Source organism: Sander lucioperca, chromosome 16 (assembly GCF_008315115.2).
Source record: "Sander lucioperca isolate FBNREF2018 chromosome 16, SLUC_FBN_1.2, whole genome shotgun sequence".
NCBI classification, from domain to species: Eukaryota; Metazoa; Chordata; class Actinopteri; order Perciformes; family Percidae; genus Sander; species Sander lucioperca.
Window position 1 is genome coordinate 25,472,812 of NC_050188.1, and position 12,952 is coordinate 25,485,763.

Consider the following 12,952-nt stretch of genomic DNA (forward strand, 5'->3'; position numbering starts at 1 on the left):
ACAACCTAATTTGTTTATCAGTAATTTAGTTTTACTGCGAACCGTCACAGGAAGTGCTTTTATTTTGAAGTAGGCTACACGGAAGTTGTCTGTTGTGTACTCTTGCTAGCTACTGAGATGAACGTGAGAGCTAGATGCAAAACATGTCCGTCAAGCTTAAAGGAGAATTCCGGTCTATTCCAACACGTAGCTCTGTTGTGTGTAAATTTGGAGTGCTGTCAGTAGGAAGAAAAACAAAACCAATCGGTGCTGCCTACACAGTGTTATCCCCCTGCCAGCGTTAGCACCCAACAGGCTTAAACAGGGCAAGTTTTAAACCTGTTTTAAGCCTCTAAACATGCTCGAAATGTCATTCCAAGTGCCTCCCCATGTGCAGTGATTCCTTCTGAGGGAACGCAGTGAATCTGACTGCAGTAGATGTGACAGAAAGCCATAAAAGTTGTGTTAATCCAGCCAGAGCACATACCTCTGTTTATTTCCTGTTTTCCGGTCAAGTCCACACTAGTCGATTGTCGAACTCATACAATCCAATATTCCAGTCAGATTGGCTGTGTTCCCTCAGAAGGAATCACTTCACATGGGTAGGCACTTGTAATAACATTTCAGCATGTTTAGAGGCTAAAAACAGGTTTAAAACCTGCCCTGTTTAAGCCTGTTGGGATAACTCGGGGTGGGCAGCACCAATTGGTTTCGTTTTTCTCGCTACTGACAGTACGCCAAATTTCCAAACAACAGAGCTACGGGTTGAAATCGACCGGAATTCTCCTTTAAGTTTAAGTTTTAAATTTGTAAAACTGCAACATATTGAACAGTAAATGGTCACAGTAAAAGACGAGCGTTTTTGGTCGTCATTCAAAGCCATTCCACTACAGGCAGAGTTACTCTCCACGGCTGATAAAATGCAATGATATTACGTGTAGCAAGCCTCATCATTAATTCCCGACATGTTTATATCTGTCAGCAGATCGGACACACTGCTGTCCGTGCTGACGTACCGTCACCTGTTGGAACACAGATGTTGTCCGTACCGTCTCTGGTTCTGGTTCTGACCACGGGAACAGAAACAGGACAGCTCACTTCAACGCAGCGTAATAACTGCTGAAAATAATATCCATCTCACAAATGTATCTGTCTCTGCAGCCATCTCAACTGTTGAATACAGCGACAGGAAATAACTGTGAATGTGTGGCGGTGTTGGTGAATTCTTAAAAAAACAATACACCACTAAATGTTGCATTAACATGCGTTGTAACTCGCGTTACTGAGATTGTAACGAGTATAATATTACCGAAATTTAATTGGTAATGCGTTATATTACTGCGTTACAGCAAAAAGGAATACATTACTGTAATTGCATTACTTTTGTAACATGTTACTCCCAACACTGCTGAGGACTGTCCCGGGACAGTCAGACACTGTCCTGTACACTGCCAGTCACAGGACAGTGTCTGACTGTCCCGGGACAGTCCTTAGGTCACTACTAACAGGCCAGGACAGTTTTTGCTGTCACTGCTTCGCCATATCAAAGTGGGGGGTCTGGGTGTCCTCCCCCAGGGTTATTTTGAGCGTCAAAGACTTGCATTCTGATACACTTTCATACACCAATTTATGGTGGGAATATCTTTATTTATCCTATGTGAAGGAAAACGCCGATGACATTCAAAATATATGAAAAATATAATGGAATATAAAGCAGTAAGGGGGCTTTCACATCAGGGACCTGAGCCTGGATCACAAAAGTTGACCCCAAAGCAACGAGGACTAAATAAAATAGGCTACTTATATTAGTCTTAAATGTGCGGTGAAGGGAGGATACTGGCGTTAGTGTTGGCGGAGCATTTGGGCTCGGCGAGGAGCGGGTCGATGAAAGATGAGAAAAGTCTCTCTGCATGTTCTGCAGCGTAAGTTTAGTTTGCTGTCACAGTACTCAACCCTGTATTTGTGAATACAAATATCTGAAGTCAAAGTTCTGTCACAAAACTATGTTGTTGTGTATCATTGCACATTTTTAAGAGGGTATATGGAAATCCTGGAGATTTCTTAGTGGGTATACTGCGTATCACATAGACTACACCACTGCACCACACACACAGAGAGACACACACACAGACAGAGAGACTCTCTCACACACACACTCACTCACACACGCACACACACACACACACACACACACACACACAGCAGAGAGAGATGTATTCTTCATAGATGTTCTTTTGAACGTAAACACGTTCCACCAAAACAAGTTCCTTCCTGAGACTATTTAGCAGAGGCACCGTGGCTCCGTCCGGAGCTTAGCGCCACCCAAGACGATTGTGATTGGTTTAAAGAAATGCCAATAAACCAGAGCACGTTCTTTCTCCCATCCAGGAACTACACCACTGCACCATGGTTACCTGCGCTGTAGCTGTTAAAACTACAGAATGCAATTTGTGAAGGAATGGCGGTGTGAATGCTGTGTGCTGAAAGGCTGACGCTACACTGGATTGTAGGCTTGAATGTGTAAGAAGAAGGTGAAGTAGTGAGAATAGTTGAGTAAATCGTAATGGGTTTCATTAGATTAAGACGTGTGTGTGAGTAGGGCAGGGCAGTATATCGATATGAGGCTAGATATTTGGATATCGTTGTATCTTGATATGACAACTGTTTTTAAAGGCTGCATTACAGTAGTGAAGACCTTAAATAAGGGAAGTTGCTCTGCCTGAACCACCACTTCCTGTTCCTGTCTGTTCTAACAACGCAGAGACACTGCCTGAAAGATATGCTCACACTTCCACTTTTCTGCTTATTCAGATCCAGAAATATATGTAAATATGTCAAATATCAAACGCTTCCAGCTAAGTGAAGAAGACATACATGCTTTTTTTTTAAAAATAAGCATTACAGGCCTTCACAATAAGACTTATTAAAGTCACGCTTTTAATAAGTACATTACGGGTCATCAGTTATAGGCAGCGGTGGAATGTAACTAAGTACATGTACTCCAGTACTGTACTTCAGTCCAAATGTTAAGGTACTTGTAATTTACTTGAGTCTCTACTCCGCTACATTTCAGAGAGAAATATTGTACTTTTTAGAAGTAGGAAGTCATTTTCTGAACTTACAGACTTACTAGCTGTTCTATTTGCCTTTACCCACTTAATCATTATATCCACATGATGATTATTGATCAACTCTCATTGTGTACACACACACACACACACACACACACACGCACACGCACACGACGTGGGTCAGATTAGGGAATCTCAGTCAGCTGTGTTGAATATTTTCTGCATGAATGGAACTTAAAAGTTGTACAAAACACCCAGTTAATACAAGATTAACCATAATAATAATAATAATAATATTAATAATGAATAATTGACCATAAGGAGGAGGAGAGAAGTGGGAGGAGAGTTGTTAATTGTCAGTTAACATAATGTCACGATGGACTAGTCTCTTATAGCCAGACCTTCCTCCACAGCGCTGCAGAGGAAGGTCTGGCTAGTCCACACAGCATTCCTGGATGGGAGTAAAACGTGCTCTGGTTTATTGGCATTTCTTTAAACCAATTACAATTATCTTGGGTGGGGCTAAGCTCCGGACGGAGCCACGGTGCCTCTGCTAAATAGTCTCGGGAAGGAACTTGTTTTGGTGGAACATGTGTACGTTCAAAAGTAATTGTTAAAGCAGGTCGGTCTGATACCGTAACTACTGAGGTGGATTAACCCGGAGCGACCTGGCTGACGCGCTGATGTTAACGTGCTGTGTAGCGTTCAAGAATCGTCTGACGATGTTGCGTTGCAGAATAACAATGTGTTTATTTTCGTTAACTGTGCTGCATGAAATGTCCATTCTTTCATGTTTTCAGCGTTAACTCCATAAACAATTAGACAAAGTTGGAACAAAGGGTTTGGTGCCAATGCGCTCCAGCATCACAGCATTTGGTGTCACAACGTTAGCGGTCAAAAACCATTTGCCCTTTCCGGGCCAAACACCTGCCGGCAACAATTTGGAGCTTACCTTTATAACCTTGCCCCAGGTAATACCACAGTGACACCCAATGTACATACAAGAAACAACACCCAAAGTCTGAACACTTGAAACAACATATTTGTCTCCTAAAGTAGTTTTAGTCGTGCAACAGAAAACTCAGATTGGACAGATAGTCTAGCTAGCTGTCTGGATTTACCCTGCAGAGATCTGAGGAGCAGTTAACCATAGTCCTCACAAATCCACCGGAGGTTAGAACGCCAACACAAAGACAGAGGAAGGGGACGGACATCTGGCAGAATTTCCGGCGGCACCCGGGCAATCTCTGAAGTAGGGCTGCACAATATATCGTTTTTAACTGGCGCAATATACGTATTTTGCGAAAGGCTACGATATATCGCAATAGATACTCAGAGATTTTTTGTGATGCTGCAGAGATGTACCGGTCTACAAATCACCAACAATAAACACAAACAAAAGAAGTCTGTCCATGTAACGTTAGAGATTAAACGATTATTGATTAATAATTAATTGCTGAGTCATAAAACTACAAAAAATATTTAAAAAAAACAACAAACAAACAAAAAGTTTTGGGATCCTCCCAAAAACCGAAAAATAGTGAAACTGGGGCCCGAGTTCTTGTGCTCATTGAAGTTATTCTAGAGGTCTTGTAGGTAGGGTTGTACTTAATATCAGTTGTCTAACACTCATATGATTTTTGTCTACAAATCTGTAAAACCTTCTCCACAAAGAATCCTGTAAAAGCAACTCTGTAAATCTTGTAAACAAGAGACGTGCCCACAAGTTTTTTTATAAATGGACTAATGGACTATAGAACTATAGAAATCTTACGCCGGCCACACACTGACTGCGTGGCGTGAGCGTGGCGTTTCTGTGGCGTGGTGGCTGCGTGGCGTTTACTATGTCTTTGCACACCAGAAAGGTGTCTGACGCGGCGCTGCTGCTGCTAGCCTTGTCTGTACACATGGATGTTTCCCATCAACATAAACATAAATATATACTGATTTGATTACAGCAAAGACAACGTCGGCAATATTGACGGCAAAATAGGCTCCAGAATATTTGGTTCTGTATTGACAGGTGCAATATTTGAAAATCGATAATTTTTTTTTTTTTTTTTTTTAAATACATTTATATCTGCAATTATGTCAAAACCTCGAGACTTTCACACATCAACATGTCATTTATTAATATGTCTTTGTGTCAAAATGACATATAAACATCTTTTCCTATTCTATTTTCCCTGGAAACACTTCCATGTGTGAAAAATAGGCGTCGGTCATATTTCTAGCATGCACGTGTTTTCAGCGTGGCTGAGACGTGCGTGTCACGCAGGCAGGGTGTAAGCTCTAACCTGTTAACATGGGAGCCACAAAACGGACATGCCACGCAGCTGACACGCTCACGCCACGCAGCCAGTGTGAAGCCGGCCTTAGTCGTCTAATCAACACAGAGGGACAGCACTAGAAACTGTAAACGGACCTTTATGTGGTGCTGAAGCCGCCTACACATGATGCGCGTTAAAACTTTTCTGCGCTGGCCGCTCCATTGTTTTCCTATGGGGAGAGCGGTGCCGTCCAACTAGGCGGAGCGCTACCCTCCTTTGCACCGGTTCTACCGCGGATCATGTGTAGGCGGCTTTGCAGTTATTAAAGATGTTCTCGGGGTTCTTTAAGTGGTTCCACTTTTCTTTAAGGAGGTTTTTCAGGACTGAGAATTGTTTTCGGACGTCTCTGTATGTGTTTCCTGTTTCCTGCAGATGTGCAGCAGCTGTTGGTGGTTAAGGAAGAGGTTCCTCCTGAGCAGCAGGAGTGTAGCTCCAGTGTGGACCAGCAGGAGCCAGAGCCCCCCCCACACATTAAAGAGGAACAGGAGGAACTGTGGAGCTTTCAGGAGGGAGAGCAGCTTCAAGGGCTGGAGTGGGCTGATATCACCAAGTTCCCATTCACTCCTGTTACTGTGAAGACTGAAGATGATGAAGCGTCAGGTAAGAACAACATGGACATGTTTATTTAACATGTATTTAGGGGAAAAGAGAAAAAATCTGCAAAAATCTAAAGCATAAATGTTCAAGAGATCCTGGTTTATTTTAAGAGTATAAAACGTAACTGAACTGTTAATAAAGGACCTATTTCCTTTTTACATCTTTGTCCCCCGTCTCTATTTAGAGAACCGTGAGGAGATCCATGGGGTCCTTTAGGTTGTTCCTGCTTTCCTTTAGGAGGTTCTAGTTGATCTGCAGATGGTGCTTGGGGACAAAGACAGGGTTTAAACGATCATTTAGCAGGTTCTTTGAGGTTTTCGTAGTACTTGAAGTGGTTCTACTTTTGCTGCTGGACGTTCTAGTGGCCATTGAAGAGGTTCTATGGATCCATTTGGTTATAGTTAGGGATGCACCGAATGTTCGGCTACAGAAAATATTAGTCCAAAACATAGCAAATTAAGCACTTTCCTTGTTAGGCCGAATACATTTTGCCGATCAATGGCGTTTTTGATGACACGATCAAATGGCAACCAGGGTAGAGTAAGCTTAGAGCTTTATAAATGTCGGCAGTGTGGAAGCACTGTCAAAACTGTCAAAAGAGAGCAATATTTAAATATTTAACAATTCCGATACTAGGTACTTGTCTGCTCCATGCACAAGCACCGACAACGCAAGACTGTTTATCACTGCATCTCATGTCATTGAGGAAAATGTTACAACCTTCCTGGTTCGGGCTTCCATAAGTATACCCATTGTAGCCTGTGAAAGGCCTTTTCTGCGTCAGGCTCATCACAGCACAAGCTATATCTTTGGCAGAATGGATTATATGTTAGGTAGCGGTATGCCATTGAATCTTACTGCTAAATTAGAAACAGAGTGTAGCCAAGTTTCCTTGCTGACTTCGTCGTTGGAAATAAGCGGCGCAGTTTAATGGTGAGTTTACTATAGTCAGCTGCAAAGTGGACTTCTCTGCCGTTCACCTCAAGCTGAGAGCATCTGGCTGCATTGAAATACGCTCACGGTCTGTGTACCTTAGCTCTTTGCAGATCAATATGCGGGACCCACCGGTAGGGTTGGGTATCTGAACCAATACTAGTCCCGATACCGGTACCTGAAATTCGGTTCCCGGTACCCAACGGTACTTTTTTCTGTACTTTCCCTCTGTAATTACAAAAAATATTTTAGTTGTAAAAATGAGTCCAAACCTATTTATTTAGAACATTGTTATTTATTTAGAATATTTTACACTGACAGAAATTAAACAAAAATAAAAATAAAACCCCTCCCTCTCTCCTCCCAAATCCGTCCCTACAACCTATTAAATTTAATTATAAATGTCTTTCTCACTAACTTTTATTGGAAAGGTGATGTAGAAATAAAGTTGCCTTGCCTTACAACCTCAGCCTGTCAGTCAGTCCCCAGGGCACAGAAACCACCGTTGTTCCTGCTCGTCTCAGAGGAAGTGTAATGTCAACAGCACCGCGACTGCTTTCAGCTCGCCATTAACATATCACAGTGAAAGGTGTCTGCGTGAAGTTTTGAAAAACTGTAACCACACTTGAAACCGCTTTATCGGCATCTCCATGACTCATTGGGACTTCAACAAAACTGCAGAGCCGACGTAGTTTGCTCCGTCCGCACCTCTGCGTGCACGTGTGTGCATGTCGGACCTCTGCAAATGTGCAGAGAGGACAGATAAGCTTGCACTTACTCTCAGGTACTGAAATTTGGCACCGTTTGATTTTACGTGAACCAATACTCTGTAGTACCGACGTGATTCGGTCGGTACCGGTAAAAGTACATGGTTCGGTACCCAACCCTAACCCACGGGTACTGCGCTCTAGTCCTATACGGTGAGGAGTAGGGAACTTTTTAGGGAGCTTGGATTAACAAAACCTGCTGCATTTGGCCCAATGGAAAGACACGAACGCCATGAATCTGGCGGCTATGGCGAGGTTGATGGTTGATTCATTTCATGTCCCCTGAAATCATATTTATGTTCCAGCACAGTGTTGTAGTGCTCATTTTTATGCAGATGATAGCATTATGTTCACCACAAACCAGCCAGGCCTTCTCCAGGTTACAGTCCGCTTTCAAATACCTCCAGACCTTCCTGTTTAGTTTAAATCGTGTTCTCATCACTCTCAGTTATATGAAAAGGTCAGAGGTTTTGATAATCCCCAAATGGAGACCAACGTTTTTGAATGGTGCAGTTGTCTTGGTTTTGTCTGATGTCCCAGTTCTCACAATTGTGTGTTTCCTGTTTCCTGCAGATGTTAATCAGCTGTTGGTGGTTAAAGTAGAGTTTCCCCCTGAGCAGCAGGAGTGTAGCTCCAGTGTGGACCAGCAGGAGCCAGAGCCCCCCCTACAAATTAAAGAGGAACAGGAGGAACTGTGGAGCAGTCAGGAGGGAGAGCAGCTTCAAGGGCTGGAGGAGGCTGATATCACCAAGTTCCCATTCACTCCTGTCACTGTGAAGAGTGAAGATGATGAAGAGGAAGCTCAGTCCTCACAGCTTCATCAAAGACAAACTCAACACATGGAAACAGAAGCTGATGGAGAGGACTGTGGAGGACCAGAACCAGCCAGGAACTCACATCCACTTTTACAACCAGAGACTGAAGACCAGACTGGAGACTCTTCTGAACCTGAGACTGATGACAGTGCTGATTGGAAGGAGACCAGAGAACCTCAGTCAGCTTTAAACTCTCTGAAACATGATTCAAGATGTAAGAAAACATTCAGCTGCTCTGAGTGTGGGAAAAGATTTAACCGTGAGTCACATCTGAAGAGACACATGATGACTCACACAGGTGAGAGACCTTTCAGCTGCTCAGTCTGTAATAAATCGTTTGCCCAGAGTGGAGATTTACAGAGACACATGAGAACTCACACAGGAGAGACGCCTTTCAGCTGCTCTGAGTGTGGTCAACGATTTAAACAGAAGTCACCCTTGATAAGTCACATGACACTGCACACAGGAGAGAAAAGACACAGCTGCAGTGTTTGTGACAAAAGATTCATCTGGCATTATCAACTCAGGATCCATAATTGTGTTCGTCGTCAGTCGTCACAGCTTCATCAAAGACAAACTCAACACATGGAAACAGAAGCTGATGGAGAGGACTGTGGAGGACCAGAACCAGCCAGGAACTCACATCCACTTTTACAACCAGAGACTGAAGACCAGACTGGAGACTCTTCTGAACCTGAGACTGATGACTCTCAGAAACATGATTCAACATGTAAGAAAACATTCAGCTGCTCTGAGTGTGGGAGAAGATTTGGCCGCAGTACACATCTAAGGAGACACATTAAAACTCATACAGGAGAAAAACCTTTCAGCTGCTCAGTTTGTAAGAAATATTTTACACAGAGTGGAAGTTTACAGAGACACATGAGAATCCACACAGGAGAAAAACCTTTTAGCTGCTCAGTGTGCGGAAAAAGATTTATACAGAAGTCACAGCTAACAAACCACATGGCAGTTCACACAGGAGAGAAAAGATACAGCTGCAGTGTTTGTGATAAAAGATTTGCCTGGCCAGAAAAGGTCAAAAGACATAAATGTGTCGGTCGTCAGTCGTCACAGCTTCATCAGAGTCAAACTGAGGAGAAGAGAAAGGTAGAGCCTCCAGCCAGCAAAGAAACTCAACACACGGAAACAGAAGCTGATGGAGAGGACTGTGGAGGACCAGAACCAGCCAGGAACTCACATCCACTTTTACAACCAGAGACTGAACACCAGTCTGGAGACGTTTCTGATCCTGTGAAGGAGACCAGAGAACCTCAGTCAGGTTTCAGTCAGCAGCTGAACTGAACAGGAGAAAACAACATCTTGTATGAGCAACAACCTTCATTTTTTTTGGGGCTATTTTACAACTTATTGATCAAATCAGCCCATCTAATGGTGAATACACAGAGGAATGTTTCTGGATACGTCAACAGCTTTCCATAAAGTAAATCATGAAATGTTACTCACCAAACTAAGTACCTGTGGCTTTCAAGGTTCAGTACTTCAGTGGTTACGTGAGTACTTAAGAAATAGCAAACATAATCAAAGTGCTCTTCTTATTAAGCAAACATCTTGTGTGGGGTCCCACAGGAGTCAATCCTTGGCCCTCTTCTTTTTCATATTAAGATAATTGACCTTAGCCTGGTCCTACCAGACTCTGGTACACTAGCCTGGTCCTACCAGACTCTGGTACATTAGCCTGGTCCTACCAGACTCTGGTACATTAGCCTGGTCCTACCAGACTCTGGTACACTAGCCTGGTCCTACCAGACTCTGGTCCATTAGCCTGGTCCTACCAGACTCTGGTACACTAGCCTGGTCCTACCAGACTCTGGTACATTAGCCTGGTCCTACCAGACTCTGGTACACTAGCCTGGTCCTACCAGACTCTGGTACACTAGCCTGGTCCTACCAGACTCTGGTACATTAGCCTGGTCCTACCAGTCTCTGGTACACTAGCCTGGTCCTACCAGACTCTGGTACACTAGCCTGGTCCTACCAGACTCTGGTCCATTAGCCTGGTCCTACCAGACTCTGGTCCATTAGCCTGGTCCTACCAGACTCTGGTACATTTCATTGGTCCAGAGAGTCTGGCCTCTCTCCATTGACAAGTGTTAACTTCCTTGAAGGCTGGTACTCTGTTGAAGTTTAAAACTATTGGATCTGCCCAGAGCCACTCTGGATCTGCCATAACCAATCGCTAATGTTTGGTCGTGACGTCAGCTTAGCATCGCTAGCGTTAGCCTTAGCCAACTCCTTCACCACTAACGGAGCGAGCTGGAAAATCAAACTGTTCCTGAACCCCGTGGGGAGGAGGGCCACAACATCATGGCCACCAACAAAACTCAGCAAAGATTGTTCTTGCTCGGGCTTTAACTTCTGGATATTCAGCAGCGTTGCCACAACGGACCAAATGGCTTCGCTCGCATCTTTCTCCGCCGCCATTACAGAACTACAACTCAAACTAGCGCACGGCCTCAACATCATCGTTCTCAGCCACTCCCTCTGTTCGCCGATTGGACCGGTAAAGATTTGGCCGGAGAAAACCCAAGAATATACCGCAAACCCAGACATAGTACTGAAGGGAAATAAAAATAGAGCGGAAGTACGTAGGAGGGCGGTGCCCGGCTAAATTGACCTAGCCTCTGTCTCCCAAACTGTGTTGACTGCGAAGACAATAACAAACCCTGATTGGTTGGTTCCATTCACAGTGTTTTACTGCTTTATTAAACTGATTTTCTGTTCTTTATGCACAGGAGACGATAACTGAGTGATACATTAATAGAGGACTTCATCTTTAGTGCCTCTCCTTGTATTTAATCTTGTGTGCTGTTGTAGCTTTTACGTAAATGTGACTCAGTCACATACAAGTGAAATGTTCTCACACACTATTGAGACACTCATATACACTACTGAAAGTGAAATCCTAGCATTTCAGTAGTGCATATGAGAGTGTTTAGTAGTGTGTATGAGAGTGTTCAGTAGTGTGTATTAGAGCGTTTTAGTTTTGTATATTAGGGTGTTTCAATACTGGTTAGAGCATTTCACTTGTATGTGAATCGTAATTGTGAATAACGTCGCAATTGATTGATATATTTATTTATGCGTCATGCCACTAAGTTGCCTATCCAACACAGAATTACATGACACCAATACAACAGTAAATACTTCCACAGCTTCCAGTCCAATGTCCACACACAACATACTCTACTCTGCACAAAACAAAGAACAAATAAAACAGCAGCCACAACAACAGTGCAGCCCAAACGTTGTCCAACTAGAGCCAAACACTTCATACACAGAACAAAACCAGACCATAGAACAGCCACAGACACAAAAAATGTAAAATAACAGGGAATGTCACTTCCAGACAGAGAATCAGCGATACAAAGCTGTCTTCCTTTTAGCCCGTGCTCATTCTAAAAGTCTGCCAATTAAACAAAAAGTTTTATGTTTGAACAACCAAACTAATGAGGGTATAGATCTGTGACAGACTGTGACTCATGACTTGATAGTGTGGACGGTTTGTGTTTTCCAGTTTGGAAACCCGCTCCCATCAAACCAGTCCGACTGCTAGCTGGTTAACCCTTGTGTTGTCTTCCCTTCAACTTTTTGATCAATCACTTTTTTTTTTCGACGTTTTTGACGGCTTTTTTTCAGTTTGTTTTTGCTTTTTCCAATGTTTAAAATTTTTAAATTTTTCTTCTACACATTTTCAGCGCTTATTTCTACGTCCCATATTTTCTGATATAAAACAAAAATTTAAAACGGGTCAATGTGACCCGAAGTCAACACAAGCGGAGCTAGTGGCTAGCTGCGGAGCTAGTGGCTAGCTGCGGAGCTAGTGGCTAGCTGCGGAGCTAGCGGCTAGCTGCGGAGCTAGCGGCTAGCTGCGGAGCTAGCGGCTAGCTGGGCCAGCTAGCTGTCCGATGAATGAAATGAAAAAATTAAAACTTTGGTTTGATTCAAATAAGTTATCTTTAAACTAGGGATATTTGGAAATCGTACTATAAATACATATGTTAAAATAATAATTGATAACGAAACAACTGAAAGACTATGAAAGAACATTTCTGGGTGTTGTACTTGACCATCAACTCTGCTAGAAGCCCCACATTAAATATCTGTGCATGAAGATGGCCAGGAGTATTGGTATATTGAGCAAAACTAGATACATATTGAAACCAAAATACATTACATACTCTGTACTGCACACTTATTTTACCATATATGTTATATTGTGTGGAAGTTTGGGGAAATACCTACAAAAGCAACTTACAAAATATTTGCACATTGCAAAAAAGAGCAATCAGGATAATAAATCACACCAAGTATTATGAGCACACTAATCATCTGTTTTTTAATTCACATTTGTTGAAATGTATGGACATTGTTATATTTAAGACTGCACAATTTATGTTTAAAGTTAAAGAAAATTTATCATGTAACATACGTGCAAT

The 12,952-nt window shown here is 42.8% G+C and overlaps 1 protein-coding gene across 1 annotated transcript; it reads left to right on the forward strand.

Annotated features, from left to right (window-relative positions):
* Positions 1-8,654: 8,654 nt before the first annotated feature.
* On the forward strand, positions 8,655-10,129 carry LOC118493350 (zinc finger protein 234-like). Its single transcript, XM_035992986.1, has one exon. It carries the CDS (start codon positions 8,775-8,777, stop codon positions 9,795-9,797), a length of 1,023 nt encoding a protein of 340 aa, XP_035848879.1. The 5' UTR covers positions 8,655-8,774; the 3' UTR covers positions 9,798-10,129.
* Positions 10,130-12,952: the final 2,823 nt, after the last annotated feature.